We start from the raw sequence: 27,897 nt of genomic DNA, 5'->3' as shown, positions 1-27,897 counted from the left end.
ATGCATCTTCTCGGACCATCATGGAATAAAACTTGAATTGAGTAACAACAGGAATCTGCATACCCATACAAAAACATGGAAGTTAAATAACCTTATGCTGAATGATAGCTGGGTCAGAGATGAGATTAAGAAAGAAATCACCAATTTTTTGGAACAAAATGACAATGAAGACACAAACTATCAGAACCTCTGGGACACTGCAAAGGCAGTTCTAAGAGGGAAATTTATAGCACTGCAAGCCTTCCTCAAGAGAACGGAAAGAGAGGAAGTTAACAACTTAATGGGACATCTCACGCAACTGGAAAAGGAAGAACATTCCAACCCCAAACCCAGTAGAAGAAAAGAAATAACCAAAATTAGAGCAGAATTAAATGAAATTGAAAACAAAAGAATAATACAACAGATCAATAAATCAAAAAGCTGGTTTTTTGAAAAGGTCAATAAAATAGATAAACCTCTGGCCAACCTAATCAGGAAAAAAAGAGTAAAATCTCTAATATCATCAATCAGAAACAACAAAGACGAAATAACCACAGACTCATCAGAAATCCAAAAAATCCTTAATGAATATTACAAGAAACTTTATTCTCAGAAATATGAAAATCTGAAGGAAATAGACCGATACTTGGAAGCACGCCACCTTCCAAGACTTAACCAGAATCAAGTGGAAATGTTGAACAGACCCATATCAAGTTCAGAAATAGCATCAACTATACAAAACCTCCCTAAAAAGAAAAGCCCGGGACCAGATGGTTTCACGTCAGAATTCTACCAAACCTTTAAAGAGGAATTAGTACCTATATTACTCAACCTGTTCCAAAATGTAGAAAAAGAAGGAAGACTACCCAACACGTTCTATGAAGCAAATATCACCCTGATCCCCAAACCAGGAAAAGACCCAACAAGAAAAGAAAATTATAGACCAATATCACTAATGAATATAGATGCAAAAATATTCAACAAGATCCTAACAAACAGAATCCAGCAACACATCAAACAAATTATACATCATGACCAAGTTGGTTTTATCCCAGGGTCTCAAGGCTGGTTCAATATACGTAAATCTATAAATGTAATTCAGCACATAAACAAATTAAAAAACAAAGACCATATGATTCTCTCAATTGATGCAGAAAAAGCTTTTGATAATATCCAGCATCCCTTCATGATCAGAACACTCAAGAAAATTGGTCTAGAAGGGACTTTTCTTAAACTGATAGAGGCTATCTACAGCAAACCCACAGCCAATATCATATTGAATGGAGTTAAATTGGAATCATTTCCACTCAGATCAGGAACCAGACAAGGCTGCCCATTGTCTCCATTGCTTTTCAACATTGTAATGGAAGTTTTAGCCACCGCAATTAGGGAAGAAAAGGCGATCAAGGGTATCCATATAGGGTCAGAAGAGATCAAACTCTCGCTCTTCGCAGATGATATGATTGTGTATCTGGAAAACACTAGGGACTCTACTACAAAACTCCTAGAAGTGATCAAGGAATACAGCAGAGTCTCAGGTTACAAAATCAACATTCATAAATCGGTAGCCTTCATATACACCAACAACAGTCAAATTGAAAAAACAGTTAAGGACTCTATCCCATTCACAGTAGTGCCAAAGAAGATGAAATATTTGGGAATTTACCTAACAAAAGACGTGAAAGATCTCTATAAAGAGAACTATGAAACTCTAAGAAAAGAAATAGCTGAAAATATCAACAAATGGAAAAACATACCATGCTCATGGCTAGGAAGAATCAACATTATCAAAATGTCCATACTACCCAAAGCAATATATAATTTCAACGCACTCCCTATTAAAGCTCCACTGTCATATTTTAAAGATCTTGAAAAAACATTACTTCGTTTTATATGGAATCAGAAAAAACCTCGAATAGCCAAGACATTACTCAGAAATAAAAACAAAACAGGAGGAATCACACTACCAGACCTCAGACTTTACTACAAATCGATAGTGATCAAAACAGCATGGTATTGGCACAAAAACAGAGAAATAGATATCTGGAATAGAATAGAGAACCAAGAGATGAATCCAGCTACTTACCGCTATTTGATTTTTGACAAGCCAATTAAAAACATTCAGTGGGGATAAGATTCCCTATTTAACAAATGGTGCTGGGTGAACTGGCTGACAACCTGCAGAAGACTGAAATTGGACCCACACCTTTCACCATTAACTAAGATAGACTCTCATTGGATTAAAGATTTAAACTTAAGACATGAAACTATAAAAATACTAGAGGAGAATGCAGGGAAAACCCTTGAAGAAATTGGTCTGGGTGAGTATTTCATGAGGAGAACCCCCCGGGCAATTGAAGCAGCTTCAAAAATACACTACTGGGACTTGATCAAACTAAAAAGCTTCTGCACAGCTAAGAACACAGTAAGCAGAGCAAGCAGACAGCCCTCAGAATGGGAGAAGATATTTGCAGGGTATAACTCTGACAAAGGTTTAATAACCAGAATCCACAGAGAACTCAAACGCATCAGCAAGAAAAAAACAAGGGATCCCATCGCAGGCTGGGCAAGGGATTTGAAGAGAAACTTCTCTGAAGAAGACAGGCGCACGGCCTTCAGACATATGAAAAAATGCTCATCATCTTTAATCATCAGAGAAATGCAAATCAAAACTACTTTGAGATATCATCTAACTCCAATGAGACTAGCCTATATCACAAAATCTCAAGACCAGAGATGTTGGCGTGGATGTGAAGAAAAGGGAACACTTCTGCACTGCTGGTGGGAATGCAAATTAATACATTCCTTTTGGAAAGATATATGGAGAACACTCAGAGATCTAAAAATAGATCTGCCATTCAATCCTGTAATTCCTCTGCTGGGCATATACCCAGAAGACCAAAAATCACAACATAACAAAGATATTTGTACCAGAATGTTTATTGCAGCCCAATTCATAATAGCTAAGTCATGGAAAAAGCCCAAATGCCCATCGATCCACGAATGGATTAATAAATTGTGGTATATGTATACCATGGAATACTATGCAGCCTTAAAGAAAGATGGAGACTTTACCTCTTTCATGTTTACATGGATGGAGCTGGAACATATTCTTCTTAGTAAAGTGTCCCAAGAATGGAAGAAAAAATACCCAATGTACACAGCCCTACTATGAAACTAATTTGGGACTCTCACATGAAAGCTATAACCCAGCTACAACTTAACAATAGGGGGAAGTGGGAAAGGGGGGGTGGGTAGAGGGAGGGGAATAGGCGGGATCACACCTGTGGTGCATATTACAGGGGTATTTGCGAGGCTTGGTAAATGTAGAATGTAAATGTTTTGGCACAGTAACTAAGATAAAGCCGGAAAGGCTATGTTAACCACTGTGATAAAAATGTGTCAAATGGTTTATGTAGTGAGTGTATGATGCCCCATAATCATATCATTGTATACAGTTATGATTTAATAAAAAAATTAAAAAAAAAAAAAAGAAAAAAGAAAATGTTCGAAAGCCTATGGGGGAATTTAAAGTGCAGAATTTCTTTTAGAATTCTTTTTGTTTGTTTATTTGTTTGTATGCTTGTAAGCAGAATAAGCAGTTGTATTTTTAAAATAATGGATTATAAAAAGTTTTTGCAAGCCTCAAGGTAATTGCAAAACATAAATCCTACAATAGATACATAAAAAATAAAAAGTAAGAAATAAAAACACACTACCAAAGGAAAAAAAAAAATAAAAAATAAATTGTGGTATATGTACACCATGGAATATTATGCAGCCTCAAAGAAAGATGGAGACTTTATCTCTTTCATGTTTACATGGATGGAGCTGGAACATATTCTTCTTAGTAAAGTATCTCAAGAATGGAAGAAAAAGTATCCAATGTACTCAGCCCTAATATGAAACTAATTTATGGTTTTCACATGAAAGCCATAACCCAGTTATAACCCAGGAATAGGAGGAAGGAGGAAAGGGAGGGGAGGGAGGGGACAGGGGGCAGAGGGAGGGTCATTGGTGGGATTACACCTGTGGTGCATCTTACAAGGGTATATGTGAAACTTAGTAAATGTAGAATGTAAATGTCTGAACACAATAACTAAGAAAATGCCAGGAAGTCTATGTTAACCAGTGTGATGAAAATGTGTCAAACAGTCTATAAAACCAGTGTATGGTGCCCCATGATCGCATTAATGTACACAGCTATGATTTAATAAAAAAAAAAAAAAGGAAAACAAAAATTGTCATTTGGTGACCAAAAGAACATGTACCCACCGAGAGGAACTTTGCTATATCAAACACCTTATGGTTCCCACTTACTGAGTCTTCAACCTCTTCCTCTCTCCTGGCTCCCTTCCCTGACCCATACATACATTCTGAAATCTGTCCTCCCTTTGAAAACCAGTTTTGATTATGTTGTTCTAGCTATGGCCCTCTTGTCTTCCCTTCAGGTTAAAGATCTTGAAAAGTTGTCTGTTTTTATGTCTTCTCTTCATCTCACACTCATTGCTTAATCCTCTGCAGCTTGATTCTGACTTCCTGTGACTCTACTGCACCTGCTCTTGCAAAGACCTTCAACAGTGAACTTAATCATAAAAACCAGAATCAATAAGTTCCATTTATACCAGCAGTTTTCAAACTTCAGCTTGCATCAGCTTTACCTCAAGGGCCCATTAAAGAGTCTAGAGTTGAAAATTTGTTGGAGTTTTGTTACAAGTCATATTTCTAACAAGTTCCCAGGGCACTGCTAGTGTAGGAACCACACGGTGAGGACTACTGCTTTCTACAGTAATCAGGTAAAAGAAGCTGTGTTAAGTGCCTAAAATAAATTAAACAATAAAAATATAACATCTTATAAAGCTTTATTTAATGATATTAAAGCCAGTATGAATAAATTGGGATATCTACTCTGCATTTTTTATTTTTTCTAGATACAAAGACTGATTCTATTGGCCAGGTATAGTGGCTCACGCCTGTAATCCTGGTATTCTGGGAGGCCAAGGCACGTGGATTGCTTGAGCTCAGGAGTTCAAGACCAGCCTGAGAAAGAGTGAGTGATATCCCATCTATACTAAAAATAGAAAAATTAGCTGGCATCATGGCAGGTGCCAATAATCCTAGCTACTCAAGAGGCTGAGGCAGTGAACTAGGCTGAGGCCACTGCACTGTACCCAAGGTGACAGAGTAAAACTCTACCTCAAAAAAATAAATAAATAAATAAATAAAGAAGCTTTGTTCTGAGACAACAAAAAGCTGTTGGGAAATTGTTGTATGTCTCTTGAACTAAACAAAAATTAAATGTGGAGGAATGAATGAATGGAGGGACAGATTCATTGAAACAGATTTAAAATTGTGGTTCCTCAAGGGAAGTAAGAGAGACAATATTTAGTAAGTGCATTACCTATATTTTCTCATTTAAATTATGCAGATACTCTATGAGTAATGTATTATAATCCCTATGTATCTGATGAAGGAGTGGAAACTCAAAAAGTAAACTAATTTCCCCAAAGGAAAAAGGAAGGAATAAAAATAGGGATGGCTGGGTCCCAAACTCCCTCCTGCTCTTCACACTGGGGAACCAGCAAATCTACACTCAGTGCCAGGCAGGTGCTCAGAAATACTAGCCATTGCTATACGGGCTGGTGTAACTCTCAAAAAGTAAAGTAACTCTCAAAAAACGTATTTTTGTAATTCTTTTCTAATTATAAAAATAGCATTATACTCTTTGAAAACTTATATAACATTGACAAGTGGAAAGAAAGGAAAGAAACCACCTATAATCACAAATAACCCAGGTACTCAGAGATGTCCACTGTTAACTGCAGATGGCACTAGAAGTTAAGCTCCACGAAGGTGAGGTTCTTTATCTGTTTAGTTAACTGCTATACTTCAGGGCTCTGGAATCATGCCAAAGCCATAGAGTAAGAGCTCAATAAACATTTGCTAAATGCAGGAGTAGATGGATAGCTTTTGGGTCTTTTTCATAAATTACTAAATTTATATGTGCACATACAACTAAAATATATTAACAAAATTGATATTCTACCTTACATACAGTTTTTTATCTTATTTGTCTTACGAGGCACGGTCTTTTATATAAAAATTAGACAGAGGAATACTCCCTACTTTTCTGTGGACTCTTCCATTTGCTGGACTTGGAGGAGAGTGTTCTCTAGGATTACCTGTGGCTCTGAAATACTATAAATCTATTATTGTTCTTAGATAGAATTAAAAAGAGCTTTAGAACTTAATTTCCTTACCACCAACATAAAGTAGCTCTACGTGATCTCTAGGACTCCCTTCAGAATGCAGGATTTATTTCTATAATGAGACCGTCCTTTATCCGTGCATTTCATGTTTTCTTTACAGGTGCTCTTAACAGTATTGAGAATTCCATTTACAGAACAGCCTTCAAATTAGGATCAGTGCAAACTCTCTGCCAATGTAAGTATAGGCTCTCTAGAAACACTTGAAATGATCTGACCCTGAGGTGTGATGTAAAATTCATAGAGAAAACAAAAGCTTCCCCCATGCATATGACTGCCAGACTTGGGAAGGCTGGACTGTGCATGCAGCCCATTTGTGACCAGGAAGATGTTGGGGGAAAGATGTGCAATGCCCATGAAGCTTCTTCACTAACTGACACAGAAAATTCTGAATGAGGATTTTTGGTTTTTGTATTATTTTCCACTTGGCTTCTAAAAAAATTTTTGGTTTCCTTTTCAGGATACCAACGTTGATACAAAATAAAATAATAAAGAAAGAGTAGTTTAGGACCTATATTTGTAGATTTAAACATAAAAATTTTAAATTCTTACTACTATATAAGTTTCGCATTTTCAAGTTGTATCTCTTATTTATTAGTTGATATCTCTTATATATCTGAACATGTGAAAGTAATGAATAATGATGGGTCATAAATTTGAAAAAATCTTGAGAATTCCCTGAGAACTACTTGTTTGCATTAAATTTGTATCTGATTGAATGCTTTGATTTTCTTTTCTCATACTGTTATCTAAGTAAAATAGAGTAAGAACATTTATCCTGTGAAAATTCTCCAAAAAGAAATACGTTAGGTTGTAGCTATGGAAAAGATCAGGTCTTCAGCACATCTAACATTATTGATTTTTCATAATTTCTTTGCTTCATTAAAAAAGATCATTTCATGTGAAATGATTTCTGAAATATATAATCTCAGAACTAAAAGAAGTTGTGTTATATATATGACATTTCTACTGAAGGTTAAATTTTTTTCCTTAAGCCTAAAGTGTTACATAGACCAATGATTTTCACATTAAGCTTTATAAAGTATACATGGGTGTGAGGTAAGGCACAAAAGGGTTAACAAAAGTGAGAATAAGGGATGTAGCCAGGCCAGCTGGGAAGATTCAAAGACCATGTCTTCAACAGGAACAAGGCTGCATTTCTCTATTTTCCATACAGTATTATTCCTGTATCAGGTTCCTTTGAAGAAGGAATATTTTGGTTTTAGAAAATGTTTTATTTACTGGACTCAGCGCCCGGGCTCAGTGGTTAGGGCGCCGGCCACATACACCACAACTGGCAGGTTCAAACCTGGCCTGTGCCTGCTAAACCACAGTGACAATGACAACAAAAAATAGCCAGGCCTGTGGTAGGCGCAGTTTGAGGTTGCTGTGAGCTGTGACACCACGGCACTCTACCAAGGGCAACATGGTGACACTCTGTCTCAAAAATAAATCAATAAATAAAATAAAATAAAAATAAGTCATTAATGTAGACAAATAAACTCATTTAAAACTATTATTTACTGTCCTAGGAATAAACGAAAGGCAAAATACACTCACTCGATATTTACTCCCAATTATGTTCTTTTCCTGGAGAATCTCTCCTTAGAGAAAGTTAGCAGCAATTGTTCATATAAGTCTCCACCAATAAAGCCTGGGTACGGACAATAGTATGATGTGAAGATGTACATTTTTTAACTTACTGTTATCCTTGGCATCAGCAACAGTGAATATAAATAATACTTGTGGGAAATATTAACAACACACAAAATCGGTGTTTGAAAAAGTCTACCTAGAAAAGATATCCAAACAAAAATCTGAAGACAGTAAAGTCCCAAACACAGATAAAGATTAACAAGAGCTCCAAGTAGCAGGGTCTGGAGCACATTGCAGCATAAATCTTCATAAATCTTGCAGTGAGATTAATGGACACCGCTATTACCTGGTTTGCTGTAATATAGAACTCTCAGCAGAAGACAATAACATCCTGTGTTCAGAATACCAGGCCGAGGTGATAGGTTTTATCGATAAAAGAGTTTACAGCCTCCACAACCGGCAGCCAGATTTTTATTTAAGTCACATTCCCCAAACATGCTCCTGTGTTCCTTAGATGCGCCCCTTAAAAGCATATCAGAGAACAAATAAAAAATTTTATTACAGTCTTTGCTTTTCTTATCTGGGAGGTTGATTTACGAAGCAGAGGGAATCTCAGGGTTTTATCATTTCACAGGCTGAAGCATTGTAAATGCCAGTGGCTCCGGGTGCTTCCCCCATCCCCACCTCTCCGACGGTACAAGTGGCTGTTATTAATTTTGTCTGTCAACCTCTTTCTGCAAGAAATTATAGGGTTAGCTCTATGACATTCTTACTTCTATTCACTGCCTTGTAAAATTTTTAGGAGAAGATGGTAAAAAAAAAATACAGTATAAGAAATAAGCAATTATTTTTTGTAAGCAACTCTGGTTTTATGAAGTGCCATCTCTAGATAATAGTACTAATGCAACAAATATCAAAAAAAGTGATATTACTGACTTGCTGAATTATCAGACTCTTTGGGTTCTACCTAAAGAGATTTTTTTTTTAATTATAGCAATTGCATTTTAACCCACACCATATTCCTTCTGATGCTAGTCTACAGGCAGGAAAAACTGTATTTGAACCTGAAAGGTAAATTTGCTCAACCCACATAATAAAGAATATAAAAATATTTTTCTAACTTTTCACCATAGTTTCCTAACTTCCTTGGAAGGCTTATTTTTCAAGTTTCTCACTTCATTCTACAAAACAGATCCTAGAAATTGTACTGACAATTACGTGGTGAACAGGCTTTACTAACAGATGCACTTTTCCAAAATAAAATTGACTATCATAGTAAAGAGTAATGCCTGAATTACACACAAAAGATAGGTGTTCAAATAGTGGTCATATTTAATTCCCTTTACAGAAAATAGCTAGGGCTAAGCACAATGGCTCACGCCTATAATCCTAGCATTCTAGGAGGCCAAGGTGGGTAGATTGCTTGAACTCAGGAGTTTGAGACTAGCCTAAGCAAGACTTAGATCCCACCTCTATTAAAAAGAAAAATTAGCCAAGCGTGGTGGCAGGTGCCTGTGGTCCAAGCTACTTGGGAGGCTGAGGCAGAAGGATCAATTGAGCGCAGGAGTTTGAAGTTGCTGTGAGCTATGATGAAGCCACAGGACTATACCGAGGGCAACAAAGTGAGACTCTGTCTCAAAAAAAAAAAAAAAATTTTTAATTTAAAAAGACAACTGAATTAAACACTAAGAGGCATTTGCTTAATTTGAAGACTTTTGTTCTTATCAGAAAATCAAACTTAATTCTTCATTTGTTTCCTGCAGTGGACTTGATTGACAGCTCCCTGATTCAGCGTGTGCTACTACGACCACATTTCTGGGAAGCCAGGGAGCACTCGCTGTCTGGGCAGCAGCTTTTTCAAGTACTGCAAGAGCTGTTTCAGAGAGCCAAGGAGGAAAAACCAGGACAGGTGCATCCCAGAGCCTCCAAACTCACTCTCAGCCTTCTCATTACAATGTACGACAGGTGAGGGTGTGGATGTCACAGTGTGGCCTCAAGGGCAATGTTTAGCTGCCACTGGTCACTTCCCATTTGGTGCTGTTTAATGTTTGCTTCAGGTCTGGTATGTAAGAAGTCTTTGCTTTTCACAAATTTATTCCTCATTCAGGAGGGCAGCAAAGAACTAAACATTTATCAGCTTTGCAAATATAAATGACCCATGGATAGCAAAAAGGGGAAACAATTCCTACGTCACCCTTTCTTTCACACAAGTTCATTTCCACTCTGGAGAACCATGCACACACGCTTTGCTAGAGCAATTATACTGTATATATAAACTACACTTCTCTCCTGAGTCACTCCTAGCTTATCTTATTTCTCTGTTCATTTCTTTGTAATGCATCACCACGTTTTGTCCTGTTTTGGTTTTAGGCTAGAATAAGGTTGAATAGCTGTGCTTCGATGGCTAGCCTATAAATCAGTATAGGCTATGTCAAACTTCAGACTTACACTCTGAAGTCAGTGGTTGAGTGTGTGTGTGTATGTTGCTGAGCTGTAGAGTTTATGTTCCTCTGCCTCCTCCTCAAATTGGTTCAGTTACGTAGTGTTGACTCATTCTTTAGAATGAATACATAGTGAACCATAGTGAATACAAAACATTTGTAAAGTAGAAAAAAATGACTAAAGAAGAGAAAATATTACCCATCAGCTTGCCTTCCAGAGGCAAGTATGGTTTTAGCCACTGGGAAAATTCCTTATAATTATTTCCTATTCTAGTTTGTTTTCTTTTAGTTATTTGCACAAATAATATCTAAACACCTTCTCAAGTTATTTTTTCATGATTACAGCCTCCTTAAACAGGGAGCTTCTAATTGTCATCTCTGCTACTGGTGCCTGTCTCTAATAGTTCTCCTGCCTTCCATAAATTGTTTTGCAAATGGGGAAGGGACGATTAGTCTAAGATTGGGGACCGGTGAACTGTTGAATTTTTTTTTTTTTTGGCATAAATATTTGTTGCTTTTGCCTGGCCTTTGGGTCGTTCTTTCTTGTGTTGATTTCCAGGCAGCTGAGTCCTAAGGATGTGAGACTTACCTGCTCAGGACAGAGTGTACCCTGCATGCCCATTGCCTGGTACAGTGCTTAGCACACAGGAGACATCCAATAAATGTTTCTTGAATGAATAAATGAATGAATGCATGAATGAATGAATGACAAAACATGATAATTCAATATTCTGCTAAATTCTAGATCCAGGAAAAAGGACCATGAAAAGTTAGAACTTGTAACACCATGTTAGAAATGCCCCTTAAGAGTCAGAGCTGTTATAAACCTCTGCACCAATAATAACGCTGGCCTCGCCCTTCTTGTCTCTGTGTTTCGTGACCGTGCAGCACAGGAACAAGTTCTCTCCAGCTTGCAGCTGTGGCCACTGCCCTCATCGCCCTCTCAGGGGACAGCCCTCATACAAAATACAGAAGTAACGCAGCAGTTTTGAGCGTCCCAAGTATAGTGACCTCAAACAGCCAACCCGTTACTTTCATTACCCACCCACCCACCCCCTCTCTATTTTTGTTCTTTAGCATGATTTATGCCTTTATTAAAGAAAAATCTTACGATTTGGAGAATCTAGACTTTTTCAAGATGTATGCTTGCTAGTCACTCATTCCCTGCTTGTTCTCACTGTTTGTTTGTTTAGAGATTATCTAACTGGGAAAATCCTCACATGTCCCCTTTTACCAAGTTCATGACCTTCATCACAGATACACTGAATTATCGAGGGGTTGAAATGGGGATGGTTCTCCATACTTATCAAACTATTCTTGCTTGGGAGGCCTTCAAAATAGCAAGCAAATAATCAAGAATATATCTTTCCCTCCCCTTTCCCTTCATACCCACAGAGACTGTTACTCCAGAGCACACATTCTTGAAAGATACATTGCAAATGTTTGATTTAAAAAATTCCTCTTTTTAAAATTTCAGATTGATATGAAGATACAAATGATCAGGTTATACTGTTTGTGTTTATTAGGTGAAGTCCAAGTTGTAGCTGAGCCCTTCACCAGGAGGTGTGCCATGTACCCCTACATTGTGCCCATTTAGTGACAGCACATCAACCTCCCTCCTTTCCCTCCCCCCATTTGAATGTAGTTGTGTTTTCCTCTGTAAGGGTAGGCAGTTGTTCATCTACTGATTTCATATTAGTGTTGAGTACATTCAATTTAAAAATTTCTTTTCCCTTTACCTGTCTAGCTCTTTTTCAGCTCTATGCAGAAAATAGCAGAGGAGGTTATGATTCTGGGTTACGCATGACTCGAAGGGTTTTGAGAAACCTGCTAACAAACCTCTGCAGGTAAACCCCTGACACTTCAGAGTGCTAAACTGGGTTCAGTTACATTAGCCACATGGATTGTTAAAGAAATGTGGTGTTTACAGTGTCAGTCCTACCCTTATATAGCCCTCCATGGACTCTCACTGCTCTATGGCCACTGCTGTCAGCTGGGCACAGACCGCGGTCACTTCAGCCTCACCTGTTGCCATCGCCTCCTAACTAGCAACTCCAGCTCCAGCCTCCCCCTTTCTTAACTCTTCTTCCACTCCACAGCCAGGGACCTTTCCAAAGTGCAAACATGCCCCATAGCTGAAATTTTTTGTTGGCCATTCATATCTAAAGAATAAAGCCTCAACTCCTTAGCACTGCAGGCAAACAAAGCTTTCCTGATTTAATCCAATCCTTCTCCCTTAACAAAGAAGTAGAATCACGATTCTCATACAAATATAAAATGAACATGTGTCCAAAAATCTAATTCACTAATTAAATGTAGTCACCTACATAGTGCAAGATGTTACAACTAGTCCAAAGTGTGTGTGTTGAGGGAGGGGGGCAAAGAATAAATTGATAGATTAGATATATTCAAGGGAATTTGCAGGTGGATGCAAAATTGGCTTGAGGAAAAGAGAGGATTGTCTCTTCCCTTGGACAGAATTGATTTGCATGTCTACAGACAAGAACTATTTGCATTGCTTTTATTTTTCCACCTCTATAGAATTGTAAAATAGCCCAAACAATGATGCATGTTTCTATAGGTTCAGGTTATCGTCATTGAAAAGATAATTCAGTAGTCTCTTTTGCTTATTCTAAAGTGTTTAATTTTTCCTTACACTGTTTATACCCTTTTCACTTCTGCATAACCAAAATCCTTTCTGTGTCTGACATGTACCAAGCTCATGCCTGACTTCCACAGTTCCGTCTCCCCACAACACCAAGGCCTATCCTTTCTCTCGCTAACATTGCTCATCTGTCAAGATCATTCAAATACTAGTCACCTCCTTGCTCAAAGCCTTTTTAACTACCGATGCATAACTTTGTTATCGCTTGTGTCAAATTGCCCTACCTGCTTTCCCATTAGACTGTTTTCTCAAGAGAAGGAATTGAATCTCATTTATCTTTATACCCAGAGCCTTGAACAGTGCCTGATACTAAAAGTTTCAACAAATGATTAATGAATGTGCAGATGAAATGCAAGATTCAATACTCAAATCGTTATGAGGTCCCTCATTTCCTGTGTTTCAAGAAAGTGTGAATTTGATACTGTTTTTGTCCTTACTAGGCAAAGGAATTTAACCTCCTTAAATATGTTCCTTAAATGTTTTGAAAGAATGTAGAGATAAAGAGAAATATTATCAAAATATCTAGGCCAGCTGGCATGATTTAAGAAAACCTATCCAAAATTACCCTTACTTCGTGTTGTTGTTGTTGTTGTTGTTGTTTTGTGTTCTTGCTGAGGGCTTTTTTTTTTATTATTATTAAATCATAGCTGTGTATATTAATGCGATCGTGGGGCACCATACACTGTTTTATAGACCGTTTGACACATTTTCATCACACTGGTTAACATAGCCTTCCTGGCGTTTTCTTAGTTATTGTGTTAAGACATCTACATTCTTACTTGATTTGGTCTTAATATTTTATGTTCATATTGATCATAATCATTAACATTTAACTTAAATTCTAAACACTATTTTAAAATGTTCATTTTTTCTAGTATCAGAATATTACACACATTTTGGTTACACAGTTTGCTTTTGTATATTTTAAGTCAAGGTTACGATTGTGCCCCTCACCCAGCAAGTGTGCAGGGTACCTTTGTGATGTACCCATGAGGTGGGAATCCACCCATCCCCTTCTCCCCCTCCCACCCACTTGAATTTTACTGAATTTTGCTTTCCTGTGAGCACAAAAAGTGGTGATCAATTAGTTTGATTTAGCATTGAGTACATTTGGTGTTCTTGCTGTGCTTTATTTAGGAGAATGATCTCCAACTCAATCCAGGTTGTTATGAAAGATGCCAGATCGCCATCTTTTTTTTTTTTTTTTTGCTGAGTAGTACTCCATGATATACATTCACCACATTTTATTCATCCATTCATGAATTGGTAGGCACTTGAAAAGATGTTCATATTTCTTAAATAGAGCAATGATTTCTTTTGAACTTAAAATGCTGAAATACAGTAGCACCTATGGCTTAGTGGGTAGGGCGCCGGCCCCATATACCAAGGGTGGCAGGTTCAAACCCGGCCCCCACCAAACTGCAACAAAAAAATAGCTGGGCGTTGTGGCAGGCACCTGTAGTCCCTGCTACTTGTGAGGCTGAGGCAAGAGAATTGCCTAAGCCCAGGAGTTAGAGGTTGTTGTGAGCTGTGTGATGCCGTGGCACTCTACTGAGGACTATAAAGTGAGACTATGTCTCGACAAAAAAAAAAAAAAAAATGCTGAAATATCAGACGTCAGTTGCTGCAGCACATGGATCTCACCACCAGTTTTCTGCTCATACCAAAGCATTTCTCAGGGAGCTGCCACAACAGAAGCTGTTCCCCAGCTATTCCGCACTATAGGGCTTGGGATGGCAGGGCGCTGCAGTGGGGCAACCTATCCACTTGTGTATGTAAGCAGACCCATCAAACTAATATGTTTAGATGGCAGACATAATGAAAGGAGATGGGCTGAGGGGGATTTTCTTTATCCTATAGAATTCTCTGTGCTCTTCTTCTGACTGCTGCTCCCACAGGCCCTAAAAATCAACCCTTGTTCCCGGCTCAAATGAGGTCAATGAGCTACTAAACTAACAGCTCCCTAGCACTTCACCCTCACCCTTCCCACACTCCATGTACTATTGTGCTCCTGATACTGATTCTCCTGTTGGAAATGTGGAGATTGGCACAGCCAGTTATCAGCCCATTGACTTCCATTACGGACTCAGAGGCATATTCCCACACAAAATTCCAGGCCCTACCATGTGATTCAAATCCTCCCCCAAGTGTCATAATTACTGTTTCAAGTGGTGTTCTGCCTGTGCCAGCAAACCATCCAGCCACAGTGCATTCTTCCTAGAACACCTGCAAGAAATTAGTCCAATAGGCAATTTATCTGCAAAATCTTTTGTGCACACACTTACAGGCAAAAATATAGGTTAAAACTCATTACCAAAGTGAATTTTCTTTTCACTAGTATCAGAATCATGGTGAGTTGAACGTCTCTTATGTACCTCCCTTACTTTATAATTGATGTGAAACTCCTCTACCAGGCCTCAAGGACACCAGGGAGGGTGAATGATGAATTAACACAAACGTCTAGTGGTCCAGTTAGTTCATCAGCACTCACTGGGCAGAAGTGAGTAATGAGTTATTTTTTCAGACAAAGGCCAAATAACATAGGGAGTGGTTACTTAAATGTGACTGGTAGGGTTATTACCAATTTTAAGTACAAGCCATCTTGTCACTATTACGCAAATGTTTGTTGACTTCTGCCTGGCTAATTGTCAGCAAAGAGGTTCTGAGTGCCACTTTCCTGATTAGAAGAATGTTTATTGGAGTTGATGGACTCAGCAGGGGGTCTTTGAGATTACTTCTGAGCTTGCCAGCAATGCCTGCTGACAGCTTGTGCTGCAGAAGACATCAGACAGGAAATTGGGACCCGTGATCGAAGGGGAATAAGTGGAAGTGACAGGTACATGTATCTGTGCATATAGTTGATGTCAGAGCCAAGTCTCTGGCCATCTTGGCAGTCACAACAGGTTCTTAGCCCCTTCATTGAACTCCGTACGGTGGCTGTGGTTGGAAGATGGAAACCAGAGCGAGGGAGTGCAGGCTGAGCCGCCCTTGGAATATGTGTAAGGCCAGGGTATGACAAGCTGTGCGAAGGCCCGTCTACAAAGACTAGGACATCCTACAGTGAGGAGCTAACTTGTTTTTTTGACCTTGAACAAAATATCTTATTTCAATCAATATTTCAAAAAAATATTTATTTGGCAAATATAAATTGTTTAAGATGTGCAACGTGATGACTTGACATATGTAAACCCTATAATGATTACCATGGTCACAGTAATTACCACATCTATCACCACCCATAGTCACCATTCAGGGCAGGAGTATGAGGACACTTAAAAATCTGCTCTTGTATCGAATTTCGAGTTAACAATACAATATCATTGACTTATAGTCACCACGCTGTATATTAGATCCCCGGAAGGTATGTATCTTATAACTGAACGTTGTACTGTTGGATTAACACCTCCTCGCTTCCCCCAGGCCCCAGCTCCTGTTTTCCATGAATTCTACTCTGTTTCTGTGGGTTTCACTTTCTTAGATTCTTCACGTAAAATGAGATCATGCAGTATTTGTCTTTCTGGGCCTGGCTTATTTCACTTAGCCTATGGTCCTCCAAGTCCATCCATGTTGTCACAGACGACAGAATTTCCTTCTTAAAAAAAGCTAAGTTGTATTCTGTTGTGTAAGCATACCACATTTTTTAAATCCATTCATTCATTGACAGACAGAACCTATTTCCATAACTTCGTTATTTTTTTTGTTTTAGATTTTTTTTTTTTTTGAGACAGAGTCTCACTTTATTGCCCTTAGTAGAGTGCTGTACTGTCACAGCTCACAGCAACCTTCAGTTCTTGGGCTTAGGTGATTCTCTTGCCTCAGCCTCCCAAGTAGCTGGGACTACAGGTGCCCACCACAACACCTGGCTGTTTTTTTGTTGCAGTTTGGCCAAGGCTGGGTTTGAAACTGCCACCCTCAGTATATGGGGCCAGCACCCTACTCACTGAGCCACAGGCACCACCCAACTTGGTTATTGTTAATAATGTCACACTGAACATGGAGGTGTAGATATCTTTCCAACATATTAATTGTCATTCTCTTCTACCCCTTGCTTTAAACAAAGGTAATGATTACTGCCCTACCTTAGCGATTAGCATTTGAGAGTATTTGAAAACGTTTTCCTCAAAAATCCCTCAAAACTTGAAGACAGCATCATTGTGGACTGTATTTTATAGGTGAACAAGGGCAAAGAAAGTTGAAATCATTTGGGATCGTAAGAAGGGAGACAGTCCCTTTATCACCCCCTTCTCTTTCCTCAGCTTCCTCCCTCTTCTTATTCCCACTGGTTCATTCATTGTGTCCACCCAGACATTGCAGAAAACCCACCCATAACTTCTGCTTGCTTGTATTGAGACTTCATCTGGCTTCAGACACCAGATACGAGTGACCCCATGCTGTGAGCACCGTGATTCAGGTGTGCTGATGCTGAAGGCCACATCTTTCTCCATCTCCTCACCGCTGACATGAGGTTGCCTCTTACAGATCCCAACTGTCGTGGGGGAGAGTCGTGCTCTGTGCTCTGTGGAAAGTGCCACCCGCAGCTGTTTCCAAGGGGTGAGTGCCATGCACACCTTCCTGGAGGTGGGGGCAGATTTAAATTACAATCCACACAGCCTCTAACACAACCAAATTTAGCAGGTAGACTTATCTTCTTCTTTTCATATGCCAGGCTTCTCCCTCAGCGGAGCCGACAAACATAGAGAAGAAAATGAAAGCACAGAAGGATACCTGAGACCACATCTCTGTGTGCCCTTGCTCTTCAGGTGTTAAGCCCAGCAATCAAGGAAGAGAAATTCCTATCCCCCATCCTCCTGTGGCTGCCCACCTGCTACTGATTGTCAGCCACTGAAATGGTCACTCACCCTGTCCGGTGCAGCGTCTGCAGGACCTTTCCTATCACGGGACTGAGGTACAGTCACCATTACTACTGTGTGTATGGTCATTCTTCAAATGGGTCTAAAATCGGAGCTGCCATCTCTCCAGATTTATTTTGAGGGGAGATTCTTCTCATACAGAGGTCTGGAACTCAGTTAACATTTTGAACTCAAGGCCAGGCACGGTGGCTCACTCCTGTAATCCTAGCCCTCTGGGAGGCCCAGGCGGGAGGATCGCCTGAGCTCAGGAGTTTGAGACCAGCCTGAGCAAGAGTGAGCCCCCATCTCTAAAAATAGCTGGGCGTTGTGGCGGGCGCCTATAGTCCCAGCTACTTGGGAGGCTGAGGCAAGAGAATTGCTTGAGCCCAAGAGTTTGAGGTTGCTATGAGCTGTGATGCCATGGCACTCTCCTGAGGGCAATGAAGTGAGACTCTGTCTCAAAAACAAATTTTTTTTGTGAACCCAGTAATTCTCTGCATGTGGCATTATTTTAGCTTTCTATAATGAATGGAATATTCAATTTTTCTATAAGGATTACTACATATTCTACCACTAGGCCAGGTACAGAATTAACTTTACAATTATAAAAAACACAATTTTTCCATTTAAATATTTGTTCAAAATTATTGTGTATAACATAAAGAAGATATTATACCTACACTATAGATGACAAAAATTGAGTCTCAAAGAATTTGAGTGACCTTCTCAAGTCACCCAAAATAATAGCAAAGGCAGTGGGTAGGACATGCCATACTTTAAGTTTTAGACTGTGTCCCTCTCTGCTGAGAATGAGACTAAACTCCTTAGAAATGCCTCTGTGTGAACCCTCTTTCCTCTTAGACATCCAAGGCAATGTATACATGTCATCCGTACAGACAGCTGACTGACTTGGGCAAGGCTTTTAACCTCTCTGGACCTCAGTTTTTTTTTTTTAAGTAACATAGGCCAGGTAGATCAATAATATCTGAGGCTTCATTTAGCTCTGCCCTTCTGAGTCTATTAAAAGTTGCCTAGATATACTATAATCCTAGCTTTAAACTTGTGCTTCTGGCTCTTGGAAAACTCATGCAATATCTTTGGTTTTAATGTGAGCTTTCAAGTCATTTTTGAGAAGCAGCATTCCTAAGTCTGCAGGTAGGAAAAAAAGGACAAAGGCTTGACCTTCGAGGGAAAGAAAAAAGGTACAAAGACCATAGATGGTCCCTAATCTAAGACTGAAATTCTAGAAAGAGATGTCCCATTTTTGCTCAGTGATGGTCATATAGGGTTAAGATGAGATTAGGTGAAAATCTGGGTTCTGTACTGGTAATACATCAATGACAGACTGATCTCATTACTCAGATGACAATCTTTCTCATATGCTTCCTACATCTTAAGTAGTTTTGAAGCATAGAGGCACAAATTCAAGGGCAGAGATAGCATACTGTCCTAGACATGTGGACTGTGGCTACATGATAACGCTGGACAAACCAGCCAGCACACATGGCTCATCAAATAATCTTTATGAAAAATACCATATTATGTTGTACACTTCACTTAAAAAGTGAGGGCTCTCCCACTTAATGTGTGTTAAATAATTTTAAAATCTTTAAAAAAAATTTGCAAGGCCAGGAGAGTTTACTGGTCCTATTTTTCCTTTTGAAGAAACTAAGTTATCCATTCAACCAATGTTCATTGAAAACGTACCATGTACAAGGCATCCTCCCAAACAGTGAGCTTACGTTTCCAATCCAGCTGTTAGTTCTGCCGTGAGGGATGGCAGCAGGTGAGTTCAAAGTCAAGCCTCCTTGGTGGTCTGTTCTAGTGGCCAAAATAGCAGGCTGGCAATGCAGATGGTATCTGGTGTTTTACTAAGTAGTTACTTACTACGTACTTGTGTAACTTCGTGCATGTTCCTTAAAATCTCTTCGTTTCCTCATCTGTAAAAGAATAATAAGAATATCTGAAAGGGCTTCCATGGAGATCAACTGTGTCAACACGTGCTCAATCCCTGCACACAGAAACTGCTCAAAATGTTAGCTGCTCTTATAGTCAATCCACGGTATTTACTACATATTAATACCTGCCGTGGCCCTCAGCATGGGAGGTACAGCAGTGAACGAGGGTGGCTGAGGGTGGGTCTCATGGCTTGTGCCTTCTCCTGCTCTGCCTCTAAATGACTTTGGTCAGACTATCCAGGCCTTCTGTCGTATGTGAGGAGTTTTCTTCAGGGTAATTAGCAGAGAAAGCTGATCCTCTAAACCAGCCGTTCCCAACCTGTGGGTCACGACCCACAGTAACTGTATTAAAGGGTCGCAGCATTGGGAAGGTTGAGAACCACTGCTCTAAACCTTTCTCCTCCATCCCTGCCGCCATTGCCTCACTCCTCCTCCTCTTTCTACCTGGATCCCCTTTCTTCAATTTCCAGCCCAGGCTTCAATGCATAGGATGAGTCTCACTTCTTCCATGAAGGCTTTTCCGACCACACCAGCCCACTGGGATCTCACACTCTGTCTCTTTTACAGCACCAATTTTCCATTGGCACTTAAACTCCCATTACCTAATTTTGTTAGTTATTACCCAAGCTTCCATGTCACATTCTTGCAGCAAGATATGAAATTGGAAGAGCATCAGAATCGTTTGTAGCATTGGAATCGTGTGTATTTTGTGCCTTTTAAGATGGAGGTTGAAAACTCAGATGCTTACAGGGCAAGACAAGTCATACATATGAGGGAAGCAGGCCGGGCAGGGCTGGCGACCAGCTCAAAGAGTATGTGTGCAGCCTAAACAGAATACAGGTAGTCCCCGGGTTACGAACAAAACCGGTTCTCTAGGTCTGTTCTTTTTTTTTTATTATTAAATCATAGCTGTGTACATTGATATGATCATGGGGCATCATTCACTAGCTTCACAGAGCGTTTGGCACATCTAGGTCTGTTCTTAAGTTAAATTTGTATGTAAGTTGGAATAGGTACATTTACCCGTTGCCTGTAATAGTCTCCATTCATAAATGTGAGTTGTACCTAAGTTATGTTTGCAACTTGGGGACTGCCTGTAGCTGCCACCTTGACAGTGCCACACATGCTGCAGTTAGAGAAGAGAATTAAAATATCAGAAAAAAATGTATAACTCCCTGATATTTTATAGACAAAAAAACATGATCCCATTCAAATATCCTTAAAGTCATGAGCTGATGACTGCTGTGTCCCACCAGACCTCCCTTGATATCACAGTATTATCCTGAGTGTTATAAACCACCCCCACGCGTCTTATCAGAGTACCTCAAGATTCTCTCTGCTTCTTCTGACCACAAGGCAAGTCTGGGTTATGAAACGTTATGAGAAGAGAATCTCCAATGTTGATGTGCCAAGAAACGTGGGTGTGGTGGCCACTCGGCTTTGGGCTGGTGAGAAACTCCCCTCCTCTATTTCTTCCCTATATACAAACTTCTAGAAAAGAACAAATAAATTTTTTTGAATTCTTTGTCTATGGGTTAATTTTCCCTAATGCCATGTAGGAAGGCAGGACCAATATTATCATAACTTGCAAATTTATGATAAAAAGAAAAAACAGAATCAAATTTTATGGAAATCTAGTTTTTTTTTTTTGTTGGCAATTAAATTTAAAACATTTGAGTGCTTCTTGCAGCTATACAAAATGTGAGCTAAGGGTTTATCCTAAGGGTTCTAGCACACAGTACCCTGTGTATAGAAGGCACTTAGTCTTTTAGGGGAATGAATTAGACTTCTATACCTTAGTTGGTTGAATCAAAACATATTAATATAATGCCTTATAAAAATAGGATCAAAAGAAGGTTTCCTTGAGTAAATTAACACATCAGAGCCATTTAACGTTCCTGTAAAGTTTGGGAGAAACTTTATAATAACTTGATGGCTCAGACATCTTCCGTATGGTTTGGGGGCACTCATTTTCCACCTGGATATTATACTCACATTCTTTGCTAACCTACTAGTAATGACGTCAGCTATATTTCTATTTTAATTGGCAGATACCGCTGTCTGAAGTGTCTGAACTTTGACATCTGCCAGGTGTGTTTCTTGTCTGGTCTTCACAGCAAGTCCCACCAGAAATCTCATCCTGTAATTGAGCACTGTGTTCAGGTAACATCTAATGCAACATACCAAATGATTCATTAAATAGGTCAGCATGAACTGTTAACCGTTAAAAAACCTTCCTTCCAGTGAAACCTCGGATTCTGCTCCTGCCGTACAATAAGATGAAAGAAGTGGCAACTCAACCTTAAACATCTCTCAATATAAATATGTCCTCCTTACATTGTAGGTGTTCTTTTAGAGCTAGGTCTCATTATGTTGCCCAGGCTAGACTGAAACTCCTGGGCTCAAGTGATCCTCCCTGCCTCAGCCTCCCAAGTTGCTGAAACTACAGGTGCACAGCATTATATTGTGGGCTTTTATAAAAGGTTTTAGGAACAAGAAAAGGCCAAATAGAGTCCAATAGAAAGTCCCTGGTCCCATACTGTGTGCTGGAAAGTATCTGTGAGGAGTTAGAAGGGAATGTCATTGGAAAATATCTGTGAGGAGTTAGAAGGGAAGGGCATTGCATTGGCAATGGTTATAAATGGAAAAGAAAAGTGTTCTAATATGGTTAAAATGATACAGTAAGACTTCTAATTATTGGTATATTTTTGGAGAAGTTTTCTCTTTTAACAAGTCTTTTCCTGAGCCTTAAATTTTATATTTTTTAAGGAAAAAACAAAGATTATCGTCTCACTTTTGACTGAAGAGTATATAACTGAGATTCCACAGTTGTCTTTCAGAATTTGTGTAACAAAATTATGAATACCCAGCAAGTGAATTTGATTCTTCTTAAGAGGAAAAAAAAATAAATTAGCAAATTGTAAATTTTACTAATTTTTAAATAAATTAGTAAATTGGAGTGCAAGAAGGAGTCCAATTTTTTCCCAGAAAGAACATTTTCTTTTTACCACTAAACTCCTAGGCATCAGTTCATCTGTGCAGATGGCAACTCCCTCAAATCCCACAAGAATGAGGCTGTTGATTAATTACCTTTGCCAAGGATAGTTTTTCTTCGTTCTCTGTTTTACATGAATGGTCCACAAAAATCAAGTGCCTGGATCTTGCCAGATGATTTTCCAGGGGGCATTGCCTTACTAAACTGTATCAAGAGAGATCTCCAAGTTCATGGGCATTCCTGAGCTGTTTCTGGTGTTCAGTCTGGGACTTGTCGGTGTGATAGTGACACCATGTGGTCATTTTGTTATGATGCTTTAAATTTCAAGTGCTAAAAATCTTAAATAATAAAATATCCATCTCAGTCCTTCTTTATTTCCTTTTGGTACAGTTCTTAACTTGAGGTGAGTGAATGAACTTCAGGTGGTCAGTGCATCTGTTGAAACTGGATACAGAACTGAATGTCTCAGTGTTTTTCTAGAGATAAATCTGCAAGTTAATCACCTAATTCTCAAAGGAATCTACAACCCCAAATATTTTATACCCTCCTCTGGCTGGTTACTCGAAGGAAGAGGACTTATTGATGGAGATGAGGGCATTTAACTTGTAGGTGTATGCTACGTGCATGTCTATACAGAGAGACTGTGAAGAAGTTCAGGGAGCAGGAAGTAAGATTATTTTTCTAAAGACATTTGAGAAATAATTCCAAAAACTTTGATGCACAGCCCACCCAAGTAAGGGTAGAAGACTGTGTGTAGAAGGATCTGAGACATTTTCTGTTGTTGGCCCTTTCCACAGATGTCAGCAGAGGAGAACACAAAACTTGTCCTCAGGACCCTCAGAAACAACTTGGTCCAGGGCCACTGGAGGTGGAAAGAAGCTATGAAAAGGCAGTGGCTGCCGGACCAGGTGAATCCAAAGGACAAGGCTGACCACACGAAGGCCAGGTGAGGATCTGTGAGTGACAATCCTACGGAGTGGCAACCCCTGGGACCTGGACGCTGGGTTACTCTGCCATCACAGAGCACAAGCCGACGTCTCTCTCTCTAATGCTGATGACGCAGAGGCAAGATGAGGGAGGCCTTGACAGACTTCCCCCCACTGGAAATAGCCTTTAATTTATAAGTAGAACGACAAGGGAACCATGCCTTTCAGGGATCCATCCAGTTGTTTGATTTCTAAAAGCGTCAGAAAGACACAGAAGATTTAGAAGATTCTTAATATTAGAAGACAATATAGATTTTTGTTCTGTATTACTAGTTTTTTTGAAACCCTAGTTCAGAATTAATACTTCATTTAAAAAGGGAACAGAAAGACAGCCAGTATCTCACCACTCACAGATGAGTGGTATTCACCTTGAAGTGTTACTAAAACAGGAATTATACTATAGACACAATATTTCATTCTTCTTTTCACATAAATGGGAACATGTCCCATGTCATTAGTTTCCAAAACGTCATTTTTAATAGCTTTACTCTCATCCTTGTAGGAAAAGTGCCATAATTCGCAAACCCTTATCACTGAACATTTTATTTTCAACTTTTGCCCCCCAAAATTCTACAGTCAACATCCAAATATTTTCTGAATATTTTTTCTTTCTTTTTCCTTTTTCTTTTCTGCATATTTTTATTATTTTATTAAGACAAACCCAAGTAAACTCATTGAATCAAAAATTATGAATTCTGTTAATCTTCAAATGAATCAAAAATTATGAATTCGGTTAATCTTCAAAATTCAGAATACCAGATTATGCTCCAGAGGGGCACACCCTGCCACCACCTGGATGTGAAATCACCCACACTATACCAGATCACCAACCAAAAAATGACTTCTTTAAAAGTCTTTGTGGCCTTAATTTTTGAAATAACAATTCCTTGCAATTTAAAAAAAGCAGAGAGTAAAGGAAAGAGATGCTATTTCTTTGCCTTTATGATCATCACACATTTGAGAGAAAAAAAAAAATCCACACCCATTTTATTTGTTGGGATAAGGAATACATTTGTTTAAATCAGACTGATATTAATTAATTAATTTCTCAGACATCCATCAGGGAACTCCCATCTCAATCCCAGATTTTTGTGTCTGTGGTTATTTTGTTACTTTACAATTTATCGTAATTTAAATATATCTTGGATAAGGGACACAATGAACTCACAATTATCTATCATTTATTGTAACTGCATCATGTGTACCTATAAGGTTGTTATTAATATGTAATTACCATCAGAGAATTTAGTTATCATCTTGACATACATCTTTAATATAGTGTGAATATGTCGGGTGAATATACATGGCATATTGGGTGCCAATCCATTCTTATCCTTCAAGCCAGTTATTTTCACCTCTCACTTGTTTTATTGTTAGTGAAATAACAATCAATCATTGGATTTGTCAGATACTTGAGATCTTACCTATATTCCGACATTCTCACAGTCAGAACACAAAGGTCCATACTTATCCATACTTTCATTGTGTATTTCTGTAGGCCACTGAAGCCAGACTGATCTTTTACACATCTTTAACATAAACATGATGACATTTCTCTCCTGCTCATCCCCCACAAATTTCCATGCCCTCCTTAAATCTTTCCAGCGTCTTCCCATTGTTTTTTTTTTGTTTGTTTGTTTTGTTTTGTTTTGTTTTTGTAGAGACAGAGTCTCACTTTATGGCCCTCGGTAGAGTGCGGTGGCCTCACAGCTCACAGCAACCTCCAACTCCTGGGCTTAAGCGATTCTCTTGCCTCAGCCTCCCGAGTAGCTGGGACTACAGGCGCCCGCCACAATGCCCGGCTATTCTTTGGTTGCAGTTTGGCCGGGGCGGGGTTTGAACCCGCCACCCTCGGTATATGGGGCCGGCGCCCTACCGACTGAGCCACAGGCTACGGCCATACCACCCTGAACGCGCCCGATCTTGTCTTCCCATTGTTTTTAAGCGAAAAACTAAAAGTTGTACCATGTCTTAGGAAGCCCTGCTCATTTAGTTCACCGTTATAACCTCTGTAGTTTCTTCTGTCCCCCAAAATACCTCATTCTGCAGTCCTGATTCTGCCTCCACATGAGACTAAGCCAGCGCTACCCCTCCACCCCCCACCTTCAGATCTAAATGTTTACTTTAAAAGATTTGTCGGTTTGTAACTGCACATTTATTTGTATAATTATCTGGTTACTAACCTGACCGTCTTCCCATTTGGCTAAAAGCTCTACCAAGGAATCTGGCTACACTCACTCACTCCAACACCTGGTTCATATGAGTATTTAACAATTCAATCTATCAGCAAATTGTGTAGGTTGTGCCTTTAAAATACATCCAGACTCTGACTAAGTCTTATTATCTCCACTGCCATCACCCAGGCGACCTTTCTTTTGCACTGTTGCAGCAACCTGTTCACTAGGTTCCCTACTTCCTCCCTCGTCACCTCAATCTACCCCTGGTGCCACAGGCAGGGTGATCCTTTTCAATTTGGGTCAGATCATGTCACTCCTCTAGCAAACCTTTGGATGACCTTTCATCTTCAAAGACAGCCCAAGTCCTTTAGCCTGGCCCTGTAAACTCTGCTCCCCTCTGGCTCTTAGTCCCCTTCTGTGCCTCTCCCTGACTTATCCTGCTTAAGCCTCACACTCACCTTGATGCTCTTTGAACACACCAGGCGAGCTGCCATTGCGGGCTTGGTGCCCCGGCATCATCTCTCTGCAAGGCTTGAGGCCTCACCTCCTAAAGACACATTGAAGGTCTTTGCTTGAATGTTGTCTCATCGTGACAACCACTTACCATTTCAGTCCCTGTACCCACTCTGAAACTCCCAGCTATCTTTCTTGCCTATACTTTTCTTCACAGCACTTTGTTAGCATCTGATGTCTCATATATTTTATTTATTGTTGTGCCCCCTACTATAAAATGTAAGCTCATTGAGGGGAGGAATCATCTAGTTTCCAGTTGCATTGTTGGACTTTATAACAATATCTGAATATGATAAATGTCCAATAGATGTTTGTTGAATGACAGACAGACTGGATGAATGAATAAGAAAATGGACGGATGCATCATGGGGGGATTGGTGGATGGGGTGGATAAGGTGGGCTGTGAACTCTTTTAGAATATAGCATGAACAAGAGTCACAGGGAGTGTTGAAACAAGGCAGTAAAGCTTTATTGAGCCTGGAACAGAGAGACACAGAAGCCTGTCCTCAGCCAGCCATGTGTGGGTCTATGGGAAGTCACTTCCCTTTACCATGACTCAGTTTCTTTATCTGATAACAGGGATTACCTCTCTTCCTACTCCCAGAGTAGCATTTGTGGAGATAAGATGAAGAAAGAAAATTGCAAGGGCGATCCAAACTAAAGGTTCTTTAAATATCTATGTGTTATACTCTGTCTACCCTGAGTACTATAGGGTTGGTCTTCAAAATAATATTGTATGGGTCTCTCTCGCGGTTTCTCCTTCACAAGAGGGACCACTCCCAACCCTGTTTGAAATGCTGTAAGCTTTCTCTTTATTCTTAAATAAAATTTCTCTTTGTTAAAACCTAAATAATAATATTTTATGTAATAATTTTCAGTTTAGCCTAGATTTTGATGAGTTTGGAAATTCTGATTAGTGGCTGATCTAAGAGGAAAGAATATGGAATGTTACTATTTCACAACGTGAATAGTCCTGGGTATCTACTAAGTTGGCGCATCAGCACCGACCATCCTTTGAGAGACAAATGGCCATTGCCAAGTGATAACATTGAGTTTATTCACCGATTCAGCAAATGATCTGCATGGTAATAAGCTGCTTCTCTTTTGATATGAATTCACTTACTTTACATTTAATAGTTCACACTAAGAATTCTTTCATTTACAACAGCAGAATTGGAAGCTAGGTACTACATAGCATCAATGTTATTAAATATGTGGGGAAGTTCTTGCAAATATAATAAAGAAAATTAAAATGCTGAAGAAGAACAGAATGACTTCAATTTGCAGCTAATAAAACTGTGATTCCCTAAGAAACCCTAGGTAACTCTAATAAAAACTGGGAGAATTATTAGGTTTTCAATGGTGATGGAAAATAAAATAAATATGCACAAAATTCTTCACTTACACTATCAAAAACCAGATAAAATTTTATTAAAGTCTGAAAGTACCTGTAAAAATTATTTTTCAAGGA

The 27,897-nt window shown here is 39.2% G+C and overlaps 1 protein-coding gene across 1 annotated transcript in view; it reads left to right on the top strand.

Annotated features, from left to right (window-relative positions):
• Positions 1–5,804: 5,804 nt before the first annotated feature.
• The window catches only part of DYTN (dystrotelin), a 58,312-nt gene continuing 36,219 nt past the window's right edge, over positions 5,805–27,897 (top strand). Inside the window, 9 exon segments of the mRNA XM_053596471.1 lie at positions 5,805–5,832; positions 6,349–6,423; positions 9,605–9,806; positions 11,171–11,256; positions 12,030–12,125; positions 17,413–17,498; positions 17,708–17,853; positions 21,807–21,918; positions 23,548–23,696. Of these exon segments, the coding sequence (XP_053452446.1) occupies positions 5,805–5,832; positions 6,349–6,423; positions 9,605–9,806; positions 11,171–11,256; positions 12,030–12,125; positions 17,413–17,498; positions 17,708–17,853; positions 21,807–21,918; positions 23,548–23,696 (980 nt within the window).

Source organism: Nycticebus coucang, chromosome 7, assembly GCF_027406575.1.
Source record: "Nycticebus coucang isolate mNycCou1 chromosome 7, mNycCou1.pri, whole genome shotgun sequence".
Taxonomy (NCBI): domain Eukaryota; kingdom Metazoa; phylum Chordata; class Mammalia; order Primates; family Lorisidae; genus Nycticebus; species Nycticebus coucang.
This window is presented reverse-complemented; position numbering and strand designations above follow the sequence as displayed.